This window comes from Ambystoma mexicanum, chromosome 3q (genome assembly GCF_040938575.1).
Source record: "Ambystoma mexicanum isolate Mex_15411 chromosome 3q, UKY_AmexF1_1, whole genome shotgun sequence".
NCBI classification, from domain to species: Eukaryota; Metazoa; Chordata; class Amphibia; order Caudata; family Ambystomatidae; genus Ambystoma; species Ambystoma mexicanum.
Window position 1 is genome coordinate 136,769,014 of NC_090926.1, and position 26,047 is coordinate 136,795,060.

The 26,047-nt window shown below is 43.8% G+C and overlaps 1 protein-coding gene across 2 annotated transcripts in view; it reads right to left on the minus strand.

The window, feature by feature from the left end:
* MYG1 (MYG1 exonuclease) overlaps positions 1–26,047 on the minus strand; it is a 279,913-nt gene that overhangs the window by 46,912 nt on the left and 206,954 nt on the right. For both annotated transcript variants that reach the window (XM_069653324.1, XM_069653325.1), the window contains exon 5: positions 1,904–2,026. In XM_069653324.1, the coding sequence (XP_069509425.1) occupies positions 1,904–2,026 (123 nt within the window). The remainder of the gene's footprint in view (positions 1–1,903; positions 2,027–26,047) is intronic.

Consider the following 26,047-nt stretch of genomic DNA (forward strand, 5'->3'; position numbering starts at 1 on the left):
TGCCTGCAGTGGATGTCCACCGAAGTGGTGCGTTTACACATACCCTAAGCTTAGATGGAACCCGTTCTCCCCCGTGATGTCGTTGTGCGCTCCCCTCTAATCCACCTTCTGGCCCCCTGTGATGTTGTTCTCCTCCCCTGATCTCTTCTACTCCTCCCTTTCATTGCACGAGTTGTCTTGATTCACAAAGAGCTCATCATCAAGGACTTTTGCCAGAAAGCACACTTGTGTCACCAAGCCTCATTGCTCTTCAGGAAGTAGATCGAGTGCAACGGCCCTTCAGACTAAACACAATTCCTTTCAGTACAGAGTTGGGACAGAACGATTAACCCAGGAGTGTATCAATTTGACAAAATTGTGGGATTACCTCAACTGAGAACGAACACTGACAAATCAGTGGTTCTATGGGATGGTTTAGACTCAGGATGTTCACCACATTTTAACTTATTGTACTTTTCAAAGAGGAGAAATATCTTTTTGTTTACCAGGGCTTGCAAAAATCTACTAGCCCACTAGCATTGGCGAGTAGTTTTTATGAAGGGCGAGTACCATTTGCATGCTACTCGACCTTGCTGGCGAGTATGGGGATGTTGCAAACTTATTTATCTTTTACTGCAAACACACTGGTGACAGCACTACACCAAAATATGAAGTGCGCTTATGGCGACATGCACTATCTTACAAAAAGCACTGGTAATGATTTTGTCACCAGTCACCATGGGGCAAGTGCATTTCTCTTAGGTCGTTATGTAAACAAATTAACTCGCCCTGCAGGTCTAGTGGGATTTTAAAGAATTTACAAGTCCCGATATCAGTATGGTCCCACCCACAAGGATAGTCCAATGCCAAATCTCATGTCTGTAATGGACCAGAATCAGCAGAGGGGGGTGGAGGGGGACACACCAATTTACAGAGGAAGGCAGCAGATTGACTGCGGTCACAGACACAACATGACTGCAGCTTATCCAAATGAGTAACTCAGGAAGACAGTGGGGAATCTAGGGGACGGATTTGGGGATGCAGGAGTACCAGAAACAGAAAGTTAATCATTTGTGCAACAACTGCATGCCAACATTTTAAACTCCTAATGGTCCACTTGTTTTCATCCACCCAACACTGTCAAAATGGGTCATGAGTTTCAAGTGGGTAATAAAATAATATATCAAATGAGTTATCACATCAGATAATATAAAATACATAAATATTCTATGCAAAAACAGATACAAGGAGCAAATTGCAAATTATACAACTGAGGGCGACTGCGAAACTAACATAGCGAATAAGGTAGCAGATACTCAGTCTCGTCAGAAAACCAATATTAGCAATGCACATTGAGTGCAGGGCAGGACTTGGGAAGAGAACAAGATGAACATGGGAGGATAGAATTGGAAATACCATGGAACAGCTAGCATTGGTAGAATACAGTCAGTATGGAGTTGGGCTTGGGCATCTAGAGCAGGAAGCTAATTATATGGACCATAAGTGAACCCACATCAGTAGGGCAGGTTCACTTGAGGGCAGGAGCCTTGTAAATGTGACAAGAGCAGGATTTACACCAGTAATTTATTATCCCGGATTACATTAATCGAATGTTTCACAACCAAGACCATAAATATGGGTCAATTACTCACAACGTTTGGGAAAGGTTAAAAAGGGATTTTTCACATTATTCTTGTTTCTGTTTTTCAAACAACTGCCACGGATCTGAAAAAAAAGCTGTAACATATCCAATAGATCAGAAACATATATAAGGTTATTCCTTGATGATCTGCCTTCAAAGATAGGAACCTAGTTGCTGGCAAGTCATTCCCAGCAAGGCAAGTGGAATTTTGAATATTTTCCAGCATTTCCCATGCACTTGCCTACTCACACTGCTTTAACTATCATCCATGAGACCCCATACCTGAAAACGCTCCCGAATAGCCTCCTCCACAAGAGCACGTGCCGGCAGCCACGAGTCTCGATAGAATTGTAACCGATCTTGGAATTCAGTTCCCACCAGCTCCATCGCCTTTCTGAAACCAGCCTGAGATAGAAAAGTAGACTAGAACATTATTTTCCATGCAGTGGGCATTACTAATAACAAACCACAAATAAAACATGCTTAAATGTCATCTTCCTTCTTAAACCCCCCCCCCCCGCCCCTACAAGCACCTAACTGGACTAAACACACCAGGGAGAACGATGTAATCAGACCACCGCAAGGACGGCATGGGATTACTAGGGAGAGGGGGTTACAAAGAGAAATCGTCTTGATCTTCTGTACCAGATGTTCCTTTCCTCACTCTTTCAGCATGTAGTGCTGCTGCGCTTTTCAGTCATGACTCGACTATGCAAACTCACTATCTTGGAGCCGATATATCTTTATTCAGCTTTTTCCAATAACAGAAAAAGAAACAAAAAGCTTAACATCCCAATCTCATACAAAAATAAAACTAAGCACAGCCACCTCCTTCCTTAATAAAATCAGTTCACTCTTCAGACTACTACAAAACAGAGGTGCCTTTTTAGAGCAGCTTTAACAAATTCATATACAAACATTTCATTTTCTGTCTTCAGAATTCAAGTAATTGCCACATCACAACTTGTAACTTCATTTATAATAGAAAGGAATAGCCTCGGGAGGATAGCTCAGGGGCAACGTGCTCGCCTTGGAAGCAAGACAACACAGATCACCACAGGTTAGAACCCCGGGTCCGCGCTTAGAAACCTCTGGGTATTAAGCACATTATAAATAACCCATCATATCAGATTTCCTCTGTAAATCTCTAAAATTAGCACATATTAAAAGAAATTTAATCACATCCTCATTACCACCCTTGACACAGACAGTGCCCATTCAATCTTTACCATTGACTTCTTGCGCTCAAACTGGTAAAATTAAAACATACTCCAATAATGCTACTTCTACATACTAGAGACTCAATCTCTTAATGGGGTCCTCATTTCTCCCATTCTTCTAGGATTAACGTAATGCGCCATTGAGGGAAACTTAGTTACATTTAAACAATCTGTAAATCGCGCATCGGGCAATTGCTTATTTCTGAATGAGAGATTTCATTTGTGAAATGTAACAGACATTGAGATTATTATTATTTTAAAACCCACATCTCCAACTGAAGAGTGCCACATTTATACCATTGATCGTCATTCAGGCTGATTTATAACTTCAAATACAACATTTACATTGGAATTGCGATTTAGTCCTATGAATTTCTTAAGAATATAATTAAGAAAAGAATACAGATCCCAATTGAGCTTTTAATGTATGCTAGTTATATTCATGTCAAAACAAAGAGCGCCAATTGGTATTTCTTTTGGTACTCTCAGCACTTTCCTAATATAACTGTTCTGAACAGTAACAAGTGCTTCAGTTACCATAGCCCCACATTTCGCTGCAATATAGCGGGGCTGATTGGACCCTAAAATCAAAAACCTTTAATACATCAGCATACGGCAGTGACTAAGAGAAATCAATTAATGGAGGTCACATTAACCATGTCTGAAGTCGATTTGGGATAGAGGTCACACAAGAATAAAATAAGGTGCAAGAGGGCACATCTTCCCAACTCCTCCATTTGTGTAAAAGGTTTCATAAGTGCCATTGTTTCTAGTACAGCAAACAGTGGAAGACGTTTCTGAATACACCAATTGGACTCCGTGCTCAGTCTAAAGCACCATTAATGTCTTGCCTCCACGTTTAAATGCTACTCCCCCTTTCAGCTCTCTTTGGTCTGCTAATTCTGGTAGCCTTTCAGTTCACAGACACCTGCTTACTCAGACATGCTTCCTCTGTTTTTGCCTTTTCCACTTGGTATTACCTCCCTATTAAGACTTCCCCGACATTTCGAATATTCACCTCAAGCTTAAAATGTGGCTCTTTGCCTCTGCTTTCTCAAATTAACTTCCGCTCTCATGTCATTTGCTTGCTTTGGCTCCAGGAATCACTTGTGGCGGAGGTGCGTTCTAAACATCCAACAAAAAGACATTTCCAGTCTCAATGGTATGTAGTCCTTGCTCTCATGACTCAGTTTCTTTTCAGACTATACCCCCCTCTGCTATCTTATTGGCGACTGCCTGCCACCGCACCGCTCAAGCACTTTCCTCCACTGCATAATGTAGACCATTTACATCCTGTACAGTTAGTTTTTTTCCCAGTCCCTCAACCACCTTTACATTTACCTGGGAGGGCCATAGAAGTGGTTCCGTGCTGCAGTGATTTTTTATTTTAAAAATTAAATTAAAAAAAAAAGGAAATGCTGGGGTTGCAAGAGGCTTCGAAAAGACACTCTGTCATTCTTGCAATTCCAATCCAGAGTATTGCATCAGGAGGTTTTGTTTGGTTGAAAGTCTGTGCTTGTGGTATGAGGCACCAATGTTGGTATGAGGCACCAATGTTTTTTGTCCCTTCCCCCTGCATTCTGACTGTTTTGCTGACCTTTTCAGTCCACATCAGGGACGCAACCCTCAAATGTTTCTCTGAGAGGCCCTAAGCCTTTCAGGGTTAGGGTGTCCCCAAGGCTCCACGTTGTCTGTGTGAGGTCCCGAATCACAGCTTTCTGCGTGGGCTCCAAAGTTTGCTGGTAGGTCTTGAGAATCATAACGTCGAACAGCTTGCGGTGCTCACAGTGTCTCCTTATTGGAAACAATTTTGTAAATACCGTACCAGATGCAACATCCCAATGTCGCGCCCTACAAGAGAGAGTAGGATACAGATATTGCCACATTTGTTCATGACTATTTCAAGCCTAAGGGGGCAAGGTCTACATTTGCCAGATCCATGCATGACCTGTTTTGTGAATGCTACCAGCATTCAAACTTGGGCTAAAGGTCGGGTTAAGAAGCCAAACAACGTTCAATCCCTCAGGGATTAGGTGGCCACCAAAGATGTATACAGATTACCTCTAGAACTGGGTGCTGAGTTTGCAATGAGCCCCAAGGTTCCTACTGAACCATATCTTGTTGAACCTGGGACGAGTCCAGGGGAGCTGAAGAAGCAGCCAACCTGAAGAGGAATCACGAGGAAGCTCTTCTGATCCCTGCACTGAACTCAATCTGATGAAGCCCATGCACGTATCTGCAGAGAGTGGACTTCTCTCATCCAAAGGGAACCTAAGAGCCAGCAAGCCATTGCCATAACCTGGCAGGCCAAATCTGGTTGAAAGGATTAAACTATAGGAATTAGGTCAGTGTCTCGAAATGATTATGGCTCAAACCTCAGACCCCGATCCCCCAGATGAAATGGTGAAGGAATTTAGCACATAGTTAACCTCCTTCCTAGACAGAGTTGCTCCTTTGAAATCCAAGGTCATATGGGATAGAATGAGACACCAGAATTGGTTTAATCTGGATCTCACGACTCTGAAAGGGGAGACACGACAAGCAAGGTGTATTTGGGAAAAGAACAAAATCAAAAAACAACAGGATAGCCTTGAAGCAGATGCAAAAATCCTATAAAAACAAAATCTATGAAGTTAAGAAATGTCTAACAATGAAATTGAAAATGCAGAAAACAACCTTGGAAACTTCACGATTTACAGGAAGCTTGAGAAGCCTACAACTCAGTCCTAGACTCTTGTCCTACTGAACTATGATTGCAGAAAGACAAAACTAGCCTTTCCAGGATGAAATGGACAATGCCTGTGCCAAAATAATGAATAGTACCAGTACTGAGACTCTTCTAGAACCCCAGGTGTCGGAACATCTGTAAGCCCTCCGTTTCAACTTCAACTCCACAACAAAGAATGAAATCGAAACTGCCTTGAAAGCTATGCGTCCTACCACCTGTCTGGGTGATTTTTCCCCTCAAAACTCGTACTGGCCAATACTAACATCTTTGTTCCATTCCGGATGCATTTTGTAAATGTATCTTTTGAATGGAAATCAGTACCGGACACAAGAAACACTTTTGTACAGGCGCATTTTAAAAGCCACATCATATCATTAAGCATGTTCTGGTTATCCCACTGGTTAAGAAACCAGGCCAAAGTCCCAATGACCCTAGTAACCTACCCTACGTCCTATTACGAACACTTATTTTCTCTTGAAGATCGTGGATAAGATAGCTACATCACAATTATAAAATCATCTAGAATGCTCAGGCATCTTTCACCGTGATCAATCAGGGTTTAGGAGTAATCATGGAACCGAAAGTGCCCTTCTAGATCTGCAGACAAATATGCTGGACATCCTAGAGATAAGTGGGTCAGGGCTGCTGATCTCATTAGACCGGTCAGCTGCGTTCGATTGGCTGGACCATAAATGTCTTCTGGATACCCATCTACCACTGGAAATTGCTCAGTGGATCTGACTGGATCTGCTCTTTGAGTAACAAGCTGTCCACGGTGTATTGGGGTGAGGCTAGCTCAGAAACGGAATATACTGTGGGGTTCCTCAAGGTGCTTGCTTGTCCCCCACACTTTAACTTGTACATCAAACCTCTCTGTGATCCGCTGTCTACCATGGGAATCCGCTTTACAAATTATGCTGAGGACGCTCAACTCCTTTTGGAGTTGAGTGGGGATTATAGCAAAGACTCTGCTAGGCGGCAGCATATCTATGGCCTAATGAAAATGTGGATGTCCAATCAGGGGATGTGCTTGAATAGCAACAAAACTGAGCTGATTATGTTCGGCTCTTTGCAGGCTAGAGCCAAAAATTCTATGGTGACGCACCAGTGTACCTAAATAAATATCTGAAACGATACGACCCTCTCTGATCCCTTCATTCAAGTAACTCTGGGTACTTGAACCTCAAGGAGTAAACTAACAAGAGGTAATGTGTGCTCGTTTCCTGGGTTAACGGCCCATGCTTGGAACTCTACCTCCCAAGCTCTGTTAAGACACTTGGTGACCTTTCGGAAGCAGCTGAAAACACAGCTCTTTGAGTAGTTTGTTCAGTCTTTCTTCCCCCCGAGAATTCCCCCCCCCCCTTGCTCCCTCTCCCCGTTCTTAATCCCTTGCATGGTAAGATACCAATCTTGGCTCTGTTTTAGGCTTCTTGTGGTCCCGTCTCACTGTGTCAACAAAGAAGCTTTGCTGCCCAGTCCCTGCATTGACGCACCAGACACCAAGAGCACTTGTAACCAACTCAGCCAGCTGCAGTGACAAAGCAACAAAAAGCAAGCAGCTACAAGTGATACTGGGACTTCAAAGATTCGATCTCAGATCAGTAACGTGCTCAGCAAATCAGAATTTGATCTGCCCACTCCTCCAACACCCCCCACCATTGCTTCCAGTGGGAGATGACCTGCAGTTTGAACAGACAGGTCCTGAAGACCCACTAGGGTACAAACTGCCAAACCTGTTCTTCGCAGGAGACACTTAACATTTGACTTCACGAGAGACCCAAACCAGCAGGGCCATGGCCTTTTATGAAAAGATCAGTGTTATTTCTTTCTTCAAAGTAATAGTGTTAACCTCCCTCTCCTCGCTTTCTCAACCACTGCCACCATCAGTTGGAGCAGGGAAAACTTAAGAGAGTGTGTCTATGATTAGAGTGGTACGCACACTCAATGAATACAGGGCTGGTAAAAGCCCACCTAACTATGTTGGTTGAAAACCAGGTGGTTGTGAGCCAGGTGTGTGGCTCAGCTGACTAGGGTGCAGAGGAACCTCAACAGCCCACACAAAGAGAGCAAGTAGGGAGCGCCAACAGCAGGCAACATAGAACCTGGCCGACGCACTGAGGAAACGGCTCCACAGCAATAGACTCCACTGCTCAAGAGACACAGGTACTCGGTAGCTCCAAGTAACCCAGTGGTGGGCAGATATCCAAAGAAGGGGAAGCAGAATACCAGAGTGCGGTGAGAGAAAGAGTGCGATCTCAAGATGGGGAGAGCACTGAGAAATCGCAGAGTGGGGAGAAAAACGAGAAGGGGAGGGTGCAGGGGGAGACAGAGAGAGAGACAGAGAGAGAGACAGAGAGAGACCCCCAGTGTCGGAAAAATGCTGTCAGGGCCTAGAGTGGGACAAGGAAATTAACCTGACCCCAGATTGAGGAAACCACCAAGAAGGCCATGAGTGAGAGAGGAGGACACCGTCCCCAAAGTGCTGAGACAAGAGACAAGCTCATAGTGGGGATAGAAAGAACCACACAGTGGGGAACCAGAAGGAGCAGAGTCCCAGAGCAGGGAACAAGGGACTAAAAGAAAAACCCCTGGTGAGGAAACACAGAAAAGGACCCTTTCCCTGAAGGGAGAAAGACTGGGACCTATAAGCTTGGAAAGAAGCGAGAGACCCTGGTCTGGAACCCGGGAGGGCATGCCAAGAACTATATCTACTGAACTGTGAACATAGGCCAGGGCTGGGTGTGAAATTGTTGGGAGGTGGGAGCTATTTAGCGCTTGGATAAGGCCTAGAAGAGCCTGATTAACTTAACACCATCAGCTACCAGGAGCTACTTTTGGCTCCGAAGCCAACTGATGCAACCCAAATATACCTACCTGACATTAACTGTCTGGGAATATACATAAAAGGTACATTAGTAAACCTCTAGAAGACATGCAAAAAATGAATTGTCGTATGTAATGGACAGAAAGCCATAATTGCTTCTTATTTGGAAGTTAGATATGTGGTTTATTTATATAGCGCACCCTGCCCAGGGGCATCTGGGTGCATTTCCTTACATATTTACAGGTTAAATTTACAAGTTAACAATCAAAAGTTGCAAAAATTGTAATTTACAGTACAGAATATTAGCATAAAAGTGGAATAGCTACAAACATAATTTACTACGTAGTCCCATTATACAAGTCTGATCAGTAAGGCAATAAGGTGAAATTATATTTACAAGCGGTCGAAGGATGTGGGCATATCTTGCTCTGTTAGCCAAGATTTGGCTCTATTCTTAAATGAAGAGAAACGGTTTTCAGTTCTGAGAGGGTTTGGGAGTGTATTCCAAAGTTTAGATGCAAGAACTGGAAAGCTCGCCCCTCCTGCACTTTGTAATTTGAATATTGGAATAGTCAGTAAATGAGCGTGTGCCGATCTTAGTGGTCTAGTGGTGGTATATGCTGTGAGGCGATTTGCCATGTACTCTTGTGCTTGTTTGGCTAGACACTTATGTGTAAGAGCGAGGGTTTTGAGTGAGATTCTGAGTGACACTGGGAGCCAGGGGAGGTTCTTTCTGGTATCCGAGACGTGCATTTTTCTGGGGAGATTGAGGGCTTCTTTAATAGCTTTGTTCGGTGTTACTTGAAACTTATAGATGTTCTTTTTATTGGTCCCCAAATACAGAGCATTACAATAGTCAATTTTAGACATCACTAGAGTTCTTGCGAGTGTGACGCAGTTAGGGGTAGTGATGAACGGTCTGCAGGCTGTAATAGGTTTGCACGTATAAGCTAATGAAGACTACCGAGTTGATTTGTTTTGTCAGCGAGAGAGTGGAACACATTCTATAAAGTAGGGGATACACATGATCCCTGTGGTACCCCACAGGTGACAGGAGAAGGCTCAGAAGAGGCAGATGGCGAGAAGACACGCATGGTTTTGTTAGCAAGGAAATATTTGATCCAAGCAGTGGCCTCGTCTGAAAAGTGAGCAGAGGTTTTTAGGTGGTGGCAGAGTATTTGATGATCGACCAGGTCGAACGCTGCCGAGAGATCTAGTAATAGTAGTAGTAGCTTGCCTTTGTCTTTAATATCCTGAATTTGTGTAGTAAGGTCAATGAAGGCAGTCTCAGTGCCATGTTTCGAACGGAAGCCTGATTGGCGGAGGCCAAAGAGTTTGTTAGATTCAAGATATGCTTGAATTTGTAAATAGGCTGCTTGTTGGCTTCTATATATTAGTGCCTCATTCTTCAGCAAAGTATGTGTGCAAGGTCACAACACAGGAAAAAGAGCTATCTACAGAGATCAAAATGAGGCATTAATGAGACAGTAACAGATTAAAGCAGTAATAGATGTATTGGCAGGTTTATGGTCATAATACCGAATTTACAAATCTCGAAAAAATAAATCTCGAAAAAAAAGGCCAAAAAAAAAGGTCGAATTTTTTTTTATGACGTTTTTTATTCGAAATGGGGGGGTTCCTCCCCAACCCCCCCCTTTTTTTTTACCATTTTTTTTTTAATCCTGGACCCCAAAATAAATATATAATTTAAAAAAAAATCTGTTATTCGAGATTATTTTTTTGAGATTTTGACTGACCACCGTATTGGCAGAGTTATGATGTAGTGGCAAAGATGAGTTAAGACAAAATGTGAGGTAACAGCAAGACTGACAAACTGACAAAAAACGAAATGTAAAAGGGTAAATGGGAAAGCAATTGAGACTGTCAAAGGTGAAGACATGTAAAGCAATATGCAAAACAAGAGGTGATGGCTGGAAGGTCTATAACCTCAGGCATCGCTCTGTGCTGTGCGACCCTCCACTGTTCTTCGCCTGACAAGCCATTACAGAAAGGGGAACGACCAGTAGTCTTGTGCAGAAGGGATGTGCCCAAAGTATGGGCTGGACATATTGTCTTTCCCCTTTATGTAATGGTTTGGCAAGATAAAAAACTATTATCTAGACAGTTGCCCAGAGAGATGCCAGAGGTTAAAATTAATTCTTAACCTTCCAGTCATCACCTCTTGCTATATAAAGCAATATGGCCAGAGACCGAGGGTTCAACAAAAACAGTGAGCAATAGCTTGCAAGAAAGGTTTAATTTTGTATTACTTTATAGATTAATCAAACATTAGATGACATAAGACCTTGTATTTAGAAAGAAAGAGGAGGAAGCAAGAATAGCAAAAACAGTGAAAGGAAAAGAAAAAGAAGAAAAACAAAAAGGGATAATATACATCTGTTCAAGAACAAGTACATACTTAAGAAATTATTCCAAATTTTTGCATGTAAATGTAACTTTGCAAGTTTTCTGTAAATAACCTTCTCAATGTTAGCCAAACTGTTCATTTCATCAATCCAATCCATAGCGGGTTTGAGATTTCCATCCCCTTTAAATCATTTTATTGCACACTGAAGCGTCTCTGAATAAACATTTTTTCTCTGATATAGAAAGATCCTCAAGCAAATCATCACACCCTAAAACCATTGTTTTGAAATCCAAGACAGGTTTAAGACGTACATTCTTAGTTGCTTGACAGTTTGGTAGAAAAGCAAGCTCCAACATCTTTCAAGCACTCCTTTCATGGTACTGGACTAAAATAGCTCCTGGTCAGAGGAAAGAAATCCAGACACCAGGAGTTACTTTCAGCTCCTGCTCCACAAACTCCAATTTCGACCCCTGCAAGGCCTATGATAAAGAGTATGTAGTAATCTGGCCTACAGATTAGCTGCGAGTGTGAGGTCATCTGTAGTGGGATATTTGTGTGGAGGTGTTCTGCTGGTGACGGTTAGAGAGGAGAGTGAAGCTGTGAGCTGAGAAGATGGGTGTGGGGGTGAGCCCGGTGCTTCCCGTGTCATCTTGTGTCCCCTACCATCCCTGTGTCTTGTGGAGGAGTTCAGGACATGGACAATAAAGAACCCGAGAACTTACCTGATGCACCGCATGGTCATCATTGTTACACTGGCGACGAGCATGGGATGGTAGGTGGACTGCCTTTCGTATGGCGCTGCTGGGGGTGGGGGGTGCAGCACTCCTGGAACACCGCCCCCGTGAGTCCCCCCCACACCCAGGCCGGCCTGTACCCAGTTGGCCCGTGGTATCGAGTTGTTGCCCTCAACGGGGCCATGCCAGGAACGCCGCACTTGTTGGAAGGGAAGCTGCGTTTTTGTTCCCATTCAGAGGGCCTACTGCTGGTTGTCCTGGAAGTGCACCCCTGGGGAGCCTATGGATTGGAGGCGCTCCTCTGTCCAGGGGGTGGAGGCCGCTTCAGAGCTGCGCCAAGGCGTCGGGCGCTGGAGCTTCGGTGAAGTTTGCGGCCGCTGGTGTACATTTATCGTGGTCGGCTGTGGTGAAGGCAGCCCTTCAAGGTGTCTTCCTTGGCGTCTGGGCAAGACGTGTTCCCGGGATTGTCTTTGCAGAGAGCATGCCCTTCGCTGCGACGGCGGGTGGAGCAGTGCCCGGAGTTCCTTTCCGCGGTTGGACACCTGTGCCGTGGATGATCCTTGTGAGCCGGGTGTAGGAGGAGCCGGCCTTGTCTCATACAGGGATCTGGCTGATGCCTGCGCTCCATGGAGGGTGCACCGGGCGGATCAGTCACTCGGCTGGGCCCGTAGTTGTTGCCGGGTCGCTCCTCCTGTTGTTGTGTTGACGTCATTGCAGGGAGGGCCGTTCCTGAATGGTCATGTGTGCACTGACGTGGTTCTCCCTGCGTAGCAAGCCCCGTTGTATGCAGAGGAGTTCTGGAACGGGCTTGGCGTTCAGCGTGACAGAGGAACAGTCATGCTGGCAAGTTACGGTAGTTGAGCGTCACGCCTGAGGTAATGGGTATCACTGGGATATCCCGGTTTTATGATGTCGCGGTTTTATAGCTGTCAAGGACAACCCCGAGGCAACCATTGGAACATTTGACTGCTCTTCTCATGTTCGCCATTTCGTGCTGGCATCTGGAGTTTGTTACATGCCCGGTCTAATGGATTTTGAAACTTACCTGTTGCGCAACGTGGCCAGGGATTTCCATTCAGGTCAGCGTTTAGGCCATATGTGTGGGCACGATTCAATATATGTTGTGGCCCATGTATCAAGGTTATGCCCCGGGAGTAGTGTCAGGGGTATGTTATTAAAGGCCGTTGTCTTGTGCCTGTGTGGTTCTTGTTGTGGCCTTCCGTTGGATAGTGAACCATGTATAGGGGTTTAGTGTTTTTCCCTTTGGTAACTCCCAGGGTGTGGGAAGGGGGGTTTGCAATGTGATTCATTCTGCGGGGATGTAATGCGTTTCATTCTGCAAATGACTAGTGACATTGCTGTGTTCACCTTAGGGGTGGAACTTCGTTCCAGGGAAATGTTAACCCCAAGGAGTGTGGATTGGGGTGTGAACTTGTTATGGAACAGGTTGTATTAATAGGATTTTCTTCACAGGACACTGACTTTCATGCACAATTGACATTGGGTGGTCCCCAGGAGTTCTTGCCTGTGGCATTTGAGGGCTGTGCTGGAGTTTATCATCCAATTTATTCACATGTGATGTAATGTTTCACCTTTGAACATGTGATGTGTTTTTCAGGATGTTTGCATTCAAATTCCATGCTATCATGCAATGTTGTCAAAATGTCTTTTGTGCATGCTTGATGTCGTCAGTGTTTGGGGTGCGAGTGCGGTGTACGGGTGCTTGCTGTAGTTTGGCGCTCCTGTAGTCACATGTTATTACAGCATTGGAATAATTGCGCCTTGTATGAGTGGCGTTGTGGTTGTTGTGTGCAGTCATGAGTGGAGTTGTTTTGCCCATGTGTTTTGGTCATGAGTGCATGTGTCAGGAGTGCATGTGTAGTGCCTGGTTTAAGCTTGGGTTGGTCGCTATGTTTTGGCACTCAGGGGTGTTGATCTCTTTATCTTGAGTTTCCTTCTGCCTGGTATGTTCCAGGTTAGGTGGCAGTGATGTTTGTGTTATGGTCTTTAGTGCCTGATGGGTCAGGTTAGCTCGCTATCGGCCCTAGCGTTGTGTTGTTGTTTCTGGTGCCTTAGGTTGCAGGGTTGTTCTCCTTGGCGTAGTTGTTCCGTCATTAGTGCCTGTGTTGTCAGGGTTGGTCGCTTTTGGCGTGGGGTTACGTCATTAGCGCCGGATGGCTGTCAGGGCGGTCGCTTTTGGCGTGGGTTGTGTTGAATTTTAGATTATCTATTGGCCGAGATGGGTTACTATGGTTTGGAGTTTAGCTTTACCAGTGTGTTTCCTGATTCCGTGTGTGGTATATCATGTTGTCTTCTGGTGTGTTCAATAACGGTATTTTGTAGGAGGATGGAATGGCTAACGGTTTGTGCAGAGGAGCAGTATTGGGTTGTGGTTCTTCCTTATACTGCGGTTCATGGTTCTTTGTGTGGTTCCTCGGTCATTGTCTGGCTTTTGTTGTTGCTTTCTTTGGGGGCGGTTGGTTAGTGCTCAGAGGGGCACCTCTGAGACTTCGGCGTGGCAGACCGAAGTGGAAGGTGATTTGTGCCAAGGTGGGTATGTTGGTTAGGTTGTAGTTGTGTTAGTGTTAGCTAACAATAGTTTGGCTAGGGGTGGCAGCCCTGGGTCCTGAGGGGCAGCTCAGGACAGGCGTAAGTGCTCTGTTTGTTATTTTTGAGGCCTTGATGTGTGGACCGAGGGAGTGGTGTGTTGTTTTAGGTTGCATCCCGTTGACGTTTTCTACTTAGTCCGAGGGTGTCCTGCAAATGTTTCCTTTTGTGTGGTTTCCATTATTGGTGTTACCAGGGCTTCTGTACTTAGGCGGCTGCTGTGTTGCGGAATTCTGGTAGTGTGTTGGGCTGTTAAGGTCTTGTCGTGGTCACATTACCTTGTCATTCCTTTGTTTTCCCATGGAGGGAGTGGTGTAGTAACTGGCTTTGTATTTCTAAAGGGAGGAGAAGTGTAGTAATCTGGCCTACAGATTAGGTGTGAACGTGAGGTCATCTGTAGTGGAATGTTTGTGTGGAATGTTTGTGTGGAGGTGTTCTGCTGGTGACGGTTAGAGAGAGGAAAGCTGTGAGCTGAGAAGCTGGGTGTGGGAGTGAGCCCGGTGTTTCCTGTGTCATCTTGTGTCCCCTACCATCCCTGTGTCTTGTGGAGGAGTTCAGGACATGAACAATAAAGAAACTGAGAACTTACCTGATGTACCGGCGGTCCTCATTGTTACAGAGTACAAGGGGTGGGAGTCAGAAGCCATCAGCCATCCCTTTCCTTGGCGGGAAATTGCAAAACGGGTCTCGGTTGTTCAAGGTTTTCTAATATAGGGAGAGTGGCCAGGTTAGATTAGGATTTTCGGACAGAGGACTTTGTATTATTTAAACATTCTGGCATCCTGACTAGCACCCTTTTCTTTCTGTTTAGAGTAGGGCTTAGAGTCCCAGCATTCAGGAGAGATTAGGTTTATTTGATTAAGAGAGCAAAGAAAGTTGAAAATCGTGCCTCCTTGACCTAATTCTGGCCTACCACACTCCCATATATGTCTGTTGCCAAATGACGATTTGGCATATAGAGCATTGGCATTAGACAGAATTCTAATTTGTGGGAGTTAATGATTGTCCAGCAGTGAAGCAGCTGGGCCTCTTGTTTACCAATAGATCTCATCCATCAACGTTTAACAGGCCAGCTGATTATTTTATACTAGTGACATTGTTCCTGCACTAGGCAATCACAGAAGCAACACAGCTGCAATGGACCCACATCTGCGTGCAAGGGGACTGTGGGGGTCTTTCTTGTACCTTCACCTTTATGGCCCTTTACTGCACAAGGCATTTGTGCTTTGGTGTGTTTTAATACTATACACGGGCTATGTCAAGAAAAAGAAAAATGTACCAGTGACAATTCCTGAAATTGGTAGTATAGAGGGTATCCGGTCATTGCATCGACAACCAAAGCATCGACAGCCAAACCATCTAAAAAAAAAAGCATCTAATGACTTTATGACTAATGACTTAGATGGTAAAGGGTTCAGTTTAATAGAAATGGGTTTTAAAGGTTAAGAAAAAGGTTTGGGGGGGACCACATTAAAAAAAAAAACTGAAAAAATAAATGCATTAGATGCTTTGGCTGTCGATGGAATGACTATAAACCGTATAGAGAGGGAGGACATTTGTTCCAATTTTGACAAAGGCTACTAACCTACTTGGTTAAACTTTAAATCCACTGCTCTTGCAACTGCTGTTAAAAGCAGTAGTAACCCAAAATCTGCAATATTTCCATACGTCTGACCATTGTTAAAACATACACTTATCGTAAAGAAGAAAGTTAGGGACAGAGCCAAGATGGTGTTTAGAGGAGATTCAATTCCATAGGGCTCTGTGGCCCATCAGCCTACATTTGGTAGAAGAACGGCGCTGAACAGCATTAGCAAACCCAATGACAAGACCATGGGAACCACCAGCCACCTCCCCCTCACTACTTATTCTCCGGAGGACCCTCTGGTTTCGACGAGATCAACATCAAAAAACGGGAGGCTAAGATTCATGGTGCTTCTGTTCTGGCTTGCCCAGTACCTGGAACTGGCACCCATTCCATCGTCTTACAAGGAGGCGTTGGGCGCCTGGGAGTGTTGCTTATGGCCTAGGTATTCATTGTTATGACCACAGAGTGGGTATTCAGCCCTAAATATTCAGCAGAGCTGTCCTAACCAACAAGTTCGATCACTTGACCCCCATTGGGCGAAATCTCAAACAGATTATAAGAAAATCAACTGAACAGCAAAGGGGGCTTGGACTCTTACCTCTAAAACTCACAACACTCACTACCTCAAAGAGATGGAAGATAAAATGGAACATGCAATATAGTCTCAACATTAAGCAACTTCCTCAAGGAGACCCGACATTGAGTTTAAAAGAGTTTCAAAGATACTCAGACACAAGAAATAAGTAAGAAAGCCGACGTCTCAAACAGTCTTGCAGAAGTGAAGATTCAGATCTCATCCGTAGGTGCAGGGGGAATATAGTTGAGCAGCCCACAGGTGAAATTTTACACAAACCTAAAAAGTCACGATTTGCAATATCACCAACGGACGGTGAACGACCGCTCACTAAAGTGTGAAGACTTGAAATCTAAACTTTGATCCTTCAAGTCCATGCGGTCCAATTAACCTGAATTATATAAAAAGAAACCAGGGTTGTCCACCGACAAGCACAGAGGATTGGCTATAGGATAACCTATTTAAACAATACTCAAATCAAATTTATTGGATGGTGAATACACATTTTATAAGATCTGTCGGGGGCCACAATGCAGAAGAGGATGGAACGTAAGCATCCTATGGATAAACTCTCCAAAGTGAAGACAAATATTACTTACCAGTAATCATCTTTCTGAGGCTGGTATTTGCCTAGAATCACATGCTTTGTAAAGTCTGCCATCTAGTGGTTGGCTCAGAGTAGACCACTTGTTATTTCAAGTAAAAAAAATAGGGTGTTGACAGGGGTGTTCCTGTCATGCTATCCCTATCCTACGTGTGCAGGTGCCCATAATGTCTCATGCGTCGATGTCCTCAGATTCTTTTTTTACCATAACGTCAGTTATGGTTGTGCGTGTAAAGAAATCATTTTTTGGTTGTTTTACTATTGTACTCTCTCATTGCTCCTTTGCAGGGAAGCAGGGCAGGAGCATGTGATTCCAAGCAGATCCCACCCTCTGAAAGACTATCTGGTAAGTAATATTTGTTTTTTGGTGCTTGCATAGATTAGCAAGAAGTACTTGAGGAAGGTGGTGGGCAAGCAGGGACAGTGGAGCAAAGATGTTTAAGAACAGCTTGGCCCACCTGTGAATCTGATCTTGCTTGTGTATCAGTCATAATATTGCAGTAATAAATGAAGATGAAAAATTCAGAGCTGAATACAGAAAACTAATATTAAAAAAGAATGTAATCAATGTAATTTAATGTACTGCAATCTGGAATTATACATTGTGTTTTTATATAGTGTTCGTATAATGTATTTAATATCAAAATGAATTGTAGTCCCCATTTTCCACCACTGGAGGTCATCACACTGGGTAAATTCAATGTAGTCCCTTACATAACCACTGGAGGCATTACCTCATGTTTCAATTTCCATTTACCAGCCTCTTCTATTTTGAATATTCATTGTTTCCGCGCCTATGTTAGGTGAAGACGGATTGATTTTTCTCCTTCGCAAACACTTTTTATAGATTGATTTACCTCTGGAACTTTTTTCAACTTTTTTCATGCATTGGACTTTGGATTTGTTGTTTTTGGATGGATTTTTACCTCGCTCAGACTTTCGGAGGATGGATTTTGGCTTTTGTTCACCTTTTCGGATGAGTTTGATTGTGAAAACATTATGCAATGGATCTTTCTTCCTCTCAAAGACTTTGGATGCAGTATTCTCTGGATTTTGCTTTTTTTCTAATTTTTCCTACTTTTTTGGATGAGTTGTGTTACGGATTACTCATTTTCGGATGTATTTTTTTTCCTGTTCACAGACTTTGGATGGATGGATTTAGGGCCCTTGGATGGATTTTTCGTTTGCGTCTATTTTGGGATTCTTTGCACCTTGCATCAGCTTGGCTTGGATGGCTATCTTTCCCATTTTCAACTTTGGATGTGCGGATTTCCCCTTGGATGATGACCTTTTTCCAATTTCAGTGTTTCTAGGAACTACTGCACCTCTTCGTTAAGTTGCTCGTTTGTTTATTTACAAGTTGAAACCCTGTTTTCTCTAGTATTAAAAGCAATGCAACTTAAACATATGTATACGCTATAATTTCAGCATTATGTTAAATGCTATTTGTATGCATGTTAACTCGGCAAGTTCACCATAATTATGAACTAACGTCTTTAGCCTTTTCTTCTGCAACCCCGTATTTTCTAGTAGAAATTGTTTTCTCTTGTGCGATTGCTTGGGTAATTTGGAGGTTTTGGAAGAATGGTTCTCTTTTTAGTGCTTTTAAGAAACTCCACAGTGTAGGGCTCACTGGGGTTCATTTATTCGGAACGCAACAGTACCTATTATTTAGCTGTTGTAATTTTTCTTTTCTCCATTTATATAGGGTGGCACTGAATATTACCCCTCTTATTTCTGCACTGTTTTACCCTTTCAGTATTTCCGGAATGGTATAATCATATATAACCGTGAATGTATAAACTGGACTACAAGTTGCAAGCTTACATATTTCATCCAGTGTCACATTAGCAATAATGGATAGAGTCACTCCCATGCAGCGTGTGGAGTGGGTTCTAGGTTTGACGGGTAATGTATTTTTACAAGTGAGTAACAGAGTTGTATACACTTGACGATCCACCTAGCAATGGTGACTTTGGTAAGTGGGTCAACTTCTCGGACTCTATGAAAGAGACAAAGAATTGAACTGTTTAGCAGAGTGCTTTGGTTATGTCCAAGACCAATACGACTGTTCTACGCACATCTGATGTGTGCAATCCTCATTCTCCTCTCCCCTACAATCCTCCCACCCCCTAATCTTGTTTTCAGGGTTTGGGGAAAATGACGGCAGTTCTATTAATTGGTTACACAAAAATAAACAAAATGCAATTAGTAGACACAGTGGATGTGTGCTTAGCACCACCACCTTGTGTTTCTGTATAATGACAAAAGGCTTGGATACTAACAAATCCTGAAGTTTGCTTATTCTGCCGATAGATGCAACTGATCAGAAAAGCTACCTTGTGAGAGATCTTGCTTAAGGTGGCCTTGTGCATTACCTCAAAAGATGGTCCCAAGAGAACAAGATATTAACATCCCAGATTGGGCAATAGGGGAATACTTTGAACCCCTTCCATAAAAGTTTTAACCACCACAACTCTCCACCAAAACACTTTATGGCAAGATGTAGTGAATGCTGCCAATGGTGCCAAGTGTACTTTGAAGGATTCCAAGAGGTAAAGGAGGTAAGTTACAATGCGCACTGGTGAACACCTAATGGGGTTGACGTCCTTTTCAGTGCATCATAGGACATTACACCTTCACTTTTTGTAACATTATCTTGTATCAAGGTTTCTGGCATCTTAATATCTCCATACATCTTGCTGGTAGTTGTAAGTTTCCAGATTCTAGAACTTCAGGAGCCATGCTCCTAAATTCATAGTTTGCAGGCATGGGTGCGTGAGCTTGCCATGTTGTGTTAGTAGGGTGTGAACTGGCTAGTGTTTGAATGATAGTTCAACCGCCATCTTCAGAAGATGGGGTTACCTTGTTTGTTTTGCCCACATTGGTGCAATTAGTATTAGCGTTAGGCCCGTGTGTTGTGCTTGTGCACTACCTTTTAGAATAGAGTTGTCACGGGAGCCTAAGCAAACATCCCTGTTCAGCTCATGCATAGAGTGTTCCCCCAGTGTCCTTTGTTATGGGTACCTGGGTCATTTCTTGGTCTGGGCTGTTACAAACAGTTCCATTGTTGGATGTCCACACATTCTGAAAATGTGTTCGACAGTATTGATTTCGGATTCGTGATTTTGCTGGAAACCCCCGCTTAGGCTGTGCGCTAGGTGACTGATCACCAGGCATATGTTGCGCTTAAATTTAAATTTCTTTTTTGATGCATCCCAGCCATATATCCTATGCTAGAATTGACAGGGTTCTGGAGACTGTTTCTCCCAGTTTATGTCTGCCATTGTGGTATTGTCTTTATTGATCAATACACTTTTATTGTACAGCTTTGTTTGGAAAGATAGAAGTGTGTTGAGGATCAGGAGGAGACAGACTAAAAATGGCCAGTCTCAAGATGGTTTTATGAAAATATACGAAAAAGGCCTCACTGTTCCCAAGTTATGGGTTTTCCTACCCAACACAGCTAACTAGAGGTGCTTGTCGTAAGGTGGGAAGTCTAAAGTAAAGTCTGTCCTCTGTCCAAAACCAAATCTATTCTGAACCTACCACCAACTAAAGTCCAGGAAAATGACTCCCTCCTCCTGGGATGCTTCCTCAACAAATCTGTTTTTTATTGGATCTTCAAATACTTTGTGGCAATCTCTTGCACCAGTTCACGCAGTTCCTGTAGGGGACTTTTCCACATCCCTATTTCACTTGGTTTTTCAACTCCCTCTTTAGTAATCCTCTTGTACTTGTATTTTCTTCCACTCAGTTATTAAACAAAGTTGAAAGTCTCTCTCTCTCTCCCTGGTATCAGACTTATGGCTTCAAGATTGTATTCAACTTTTTCTTTAGCACTACATGTACTTCTGACTACTTGGGTTTTCACTGGAACAAGTCGGAGCCCAGTAAGGATCCTCACGCTTTCCACTATTGACATCTCACTGGGATAAGTAGGTTGTACACAGAATTGATTCCCACTCTTTCCACTATATCACTTCTCACTGGGATGAGTAAACTGTGCCCAGTATTGTGAAAGAAGAGAAAATAACTCCAGGATTCTGCACCAATTAATGACATACAAAGGAATTTTAACTGCTTTATTCCATCAAGGTGCCCTTAAATGATAACACGTGTTTCGGCTCGGCAGAGCCTTTCTCAAATCTGGGCTAATAATCACGATCAATACTCAACTAGTATTGCAACAGTACCAATTTCAAATTAATTTTTTTCTCTTTCCATAATCTTATTCTTAATGACTGGGATTGATCCCACAATTCTTTCCGTAATACGGAGAGATCACTTGCGTCGACTGCATACGGAGTATGAGGAGTCCTGTAATAATTCTCGCTCTTCTCACTCGTGCCTTTGTTACTGGGATGAGTATAATGAGGCCTGTAATGATTCGCACTATTCACACTCTTGGCATTGTTACTAGGACGAGTAGGATTAGTCCAATCGTCATATTCATTTTTCGTACTGTGACTATTATGTTTAAGCCAACATTTATCTTTGCCTCTAGATCTCCCGCTCTCCCAGTTACCTTATTTGTAATAAGGCTGCCTCACGGGGTTGGCGTAGTTCTTCGTTTCTCGAGCTCTTGTGTTAGCTTCGCTTTCTTCCTTTGACAACCTTCGGCGTGTTTCTTCAGCGGTATTGGCATGAAGAGGGGGTTTCCTCCCTTTGTGTCACAGCCACCACTTTGCGGGTCTCGCCTGGGACTCCTGTCATGTTGACTGACTCTTTATTCTGCCCGATGAATGGTCCATCTCGGGGACCGGTCCCTTGTAGTTGCTCTCCAACCACTCTCACGTCTTTCCTGGGACTACAATCAGGTCGGCAGACTATCTAGTCTGCCCTTTGAATAGTGTCGCTCAGGCACTCGTTTCCTCCAGCCTTTCCCTGGCTTGGGAAGCAGCGTCCTCTCGAGTTTCCCAGCTTTCCCGACACATCTGGTTTCATACTCCCGGTTCTCTCTTCCTCTTCCTTGGGCTCTTGTTTCTGTTTTTATAACATGAAGCTGGGGCTTCCCCAGCAGCACCTCAAAGTCTGTTATCACTGTTGCTAGAGTAGTCTGTATCACACAAGTCTTCTTCCCAGTATTAGCAGCATAGTCCTTTCTCACTGTTGCGAGTGTTCTGAATCACTCTAGTATTCTTCCTCTTCACAGTATCTGAGGCCTGACTGTCCTGTATTCCTCAAACACTCTTCTTCACAGTTTTAGTAGTTTCCTCATATTAACCCACTGGTTTTATTGGCCCAGTGAAACAGTAACATTCTCCTCTTGTTCTTTCTGAAGCTTGATTGTTACTGGTGGTTTGAGAGTGAAGCGGGAAGGAGGATCCTCATAAGAACGGGAGTCCTTGTCCCCACGGGCAGAGTCTCTCCTGGTGAGGTCCCTTTTACCTCTACCGAGGGCATCACATAACAAGCTCACCTCTCTGGCCTTCCCACAATTCGTGACAAGTGCCATCTGTATTGCCTGTACCTCTAGAATGTTTATGTGCTGTGTTGATTTTGTGTCAATTTTCCCAGTGAAGTAAGCTCTTGGCAGTGGGCCTCCCAACCTAGGAGCAAGGCGCCTGTTGTGACTGTAGGCTGTACTTTTGGGAGTTTGAAGGTCCTGCGTTTGAAGACTTTTTGTCCACAAATGCAGAGCAGTTACTCCCCCCTCTTCAGACACTACCAGTAACTTGTTTTATTTGCCCGACACTTGGGTCCACTGTAGTGAGCTACTATTGAATCCTTTTCATGTTTAGTCACGCATGTGGTACTATGTAGATGCATAAAGACATCATGCCTAGTAATTTCTTTACTTTTCTTACTGTTAGTTGAACATCTGTCTGGAAACAGGGGATTATTGATAAGAAAGCTGGAACTCTTTCTTGGGATGGATAAGGTATCTCTTGTTCTAGAATGATCTCCAAGGAATGTTTTTTCTGTGATGGTACTAGGCTTAACTGTTCGTTCATGGTGAAACCCAACCTGAAAAGGAGCTTCACTGTCTTTTGAGTGTTGCACAGACAGTTTGCATATGACTCCGGTAATAAGTTAGTCGTCCAGTTAACGAAAGACAGGAATGTTTTCCCTGCCTGCATAGATGCACCGCTACCACCACAAGCTTGTTTGTGAATACACAAGGTGATAACACTATTCCAAAAGGAACTACCTTAACTGGTAATGATGTTTCCAATCTTTAATTTTCTGTGAGCTGAGAACATTGAGATATGAAAGTATGCATCTTCCATGTCTAGTGTGGTTATGAATATTCCCCTTGTAAGGAAAGGAACGACCTCTTCGAGTGTGGTCATTCTGAAATTTTTATTTTTGACTGGTTTCAATGGAAATACACTTTTACATGTAAAAGACAGCTCCTTGTAAAGTTTTTATGTTTTTTTTGTATATTGGGGGGGGGGCGGGGGGTCCCCCCAACCCTAATGTAACCCTCAATCTAACCCTAGCCCCAACCCTAGCCTTAACCCTAATGTAATACTTAATCTAACCCTAGCCCCAATCCGAACCCTTAATCTAAACCTAACCTCAGTTTCGATTATACCATCGAATTATAGTCAATGAAAAGGTAATTTGACGGTAGTGCTTTTCGTTGAATATAATTCATTTGTGTGGCATTAGATGAAAATTTTTTTCGATTAAATGACTAGATGCCACTGGTCTGATTCTATCCCCTCCTATGCATGGGTGAATGAGATGCGTCCAGCTACAAGAGTTACTTGGGAGGGGGCGATGGCTCACTGAGTTATTGCTCCTCCAGAGGTTTGTCCTCTTACTCAGGGCTTTCCTATGCTGTTGTCTAAAGGCGGATGAATATGTGTGATGTGGTTGTGTACCCGAATACCAGCTGGAACACCCCCCGCTCCCCAAGTCTGTCGCAACTGTGCCACTGGTTGGGAAGATTTATTCCCTGAAAAGAATGTCAGCTAGCCGGTACACCTCAAAGCTGGAAAGATTTCCCCCGACATCTGTTCCAAAGTGTTAAGGGGTTGATGATCTTTTTAGCCCTCTAGCGTTTCGTCCACAGCCTTGCCAAATAGAGAGGTATCCTCCATTGGTTTGTATAATAGGGTTGCCGTTTTCTGTTTTGAAACCAGATTCTCTCAGCCAAGTGTAACCTTTTTAAACCAGCAACCACAGCAACCTCATGCTTTGTTGTTTCTGCTGCATCTAGTGTGTTCTTCTTGATGGCCTTTGCTGTCTTTTTTCCTTCCTGAATGATTTTACAGATGGCACTCTGGAACAGTGTGGGGATGTGTTTTTTGTAACTCCTCCATATCATCCTACTGCACCTGATTAGATCTGGACATCTGTGGCATTAGCAATCATGACACTATATGCCACTGAGGTTGCTGCTCTGCGTCAAAACTAATACATACACCTTCTCTTATAGGTAGGATACTCTATGGGTGACATTGGCATGTTTGCTCTTTTACTAGCTGTAGTGACAACCAACGACAAGTATACATCTGATGTACACTAGGTCAGAAAAGGACAGTTAATATTTTTTCCCCACCCTAGCGTCACTAGGTTTAGTAGAGACTGGTTTGGATAGGGTTGGCGTTATCCGCTTTTTAACTGAAGAGAGTAGTGGATTACAAAGCGACACCAGCTTTTTCTCTTCTATGATGTCCCATATAAAATCCTTGTGTGGCTTCTCTGTGCCGATAGCAAAACACAAAGCTGCTCTCTTCAGTAAATCAGAATATCAGAAATGTTAGTCTGTTGGGGTCGAGACGACCAGGTGGGGAGGGGGTGGAGAGGTAGCATCTTCAAATTACTCATGGTCTAAAAAGGGAACTGGAAGTAAATCCACCTGAAAGTACGATTCCTGCTTCTTTTTTGGAGGCTCACCGTCTGTAGCACTTCTCTTCCTTTTGGATGGCGTTTCATGTTTCTCCACAACATGCTACCATCTGGGACATCCTTTCTCAAAATTCTTGCATCTGCCATCCTCTTTGGTGTCGAGGAAAGAGCTTGGATGCACTTGAGCTATGTATAGGGGTTGTATTGTGTTTTTCGGTGTCTACGTCTTCTTTGACGCCGATATCGCTCCCTTCCTCCCACTCCTCCTCAGAGACTGAGAGGTCTACTGTCTTCCGCTTCATGGTTTATGCGAGTTGTGTCTTTAGGAGACATTGGCATTGAAGTGTCAGCCATTTAAGATGGTGTGGTGGGTATCATATGCCTAGATACCCCGTTTCCTGTACATTTTTGTGAAGGTTGTGCCCCGCTCTTATCTGTACCTTTGTCGGTGGAAATTCTGCTCAATGCCAGTGAGTCATTTGGTTTGTGGCTCAAGGTCAAAGCTTCAACTCCCTTTTCTCAGCAGTCCTCATGTTGGTGCCTGTGTCTGTGTGATTTAGGGGCCTCACATTCGTCAGGTGACTTCTCCCAATCTCGCCTAGAGGTCGAGGCATCAGAGGTGAGGGAATCAGATGCAAGGCTTTCCCGGAAGCAGTCTCCTTGCTAGACTTTTGGGGGTCTGGCTCTGACCCCCTGTCTCATATCCCTGCCTTGAGTTCCGGCATCTGAACGTCAGACTTTGCCGCTTCAGATTCCACTTGCATGGTGTATGCAGCACAGCGCTTCCAACAGCACTCCTCAAGAGTCTTCAGTTTGAATTTTAGGTACGCATGTTGTCATCCTCAGATTGGTCCATACAATATACACCAAAGTAGATTATCCATTTATTGCCTTCACGTTACGAGAGATGATAAAAGGCACTTAAGTCACTTTTACCATCTCTGACCAGTGCCTCACTGAAATAGATTTCTTTGGGCCAAGGTCCGATTAAGGAAGCTTACCCGCCATTTCATGCAGGACTCAGTGGCGGACTAAGGACACCTGTGACTAACTCTCAGACTTTGAAGATAAACTAGGTGATTCACAAATAGTTTCTCGCACCTCCTCCTCCTCCTCACCTGTGGACACTTAGTCGGATGTACCTTCGGAAGATATTTCCCTTCTTTCTCGCCAAGTGTGGTTAGGCTTTTCTTTGTAGCTTTTAGGATGAGCTCTTCTGGAAGCCACACTGCCTTATAGCAATATGCCCGGCAGTAGGGGCCTCCAGCGAGTCCACCCCACTTTCAGGGAAAAGCTTTGCTGAAAAACCCTGAAGTAGACCTGCTGACGATGGTATCTTGAATCCCAGGTAGTACGGTCTTCTTTCCTTTTCTGAA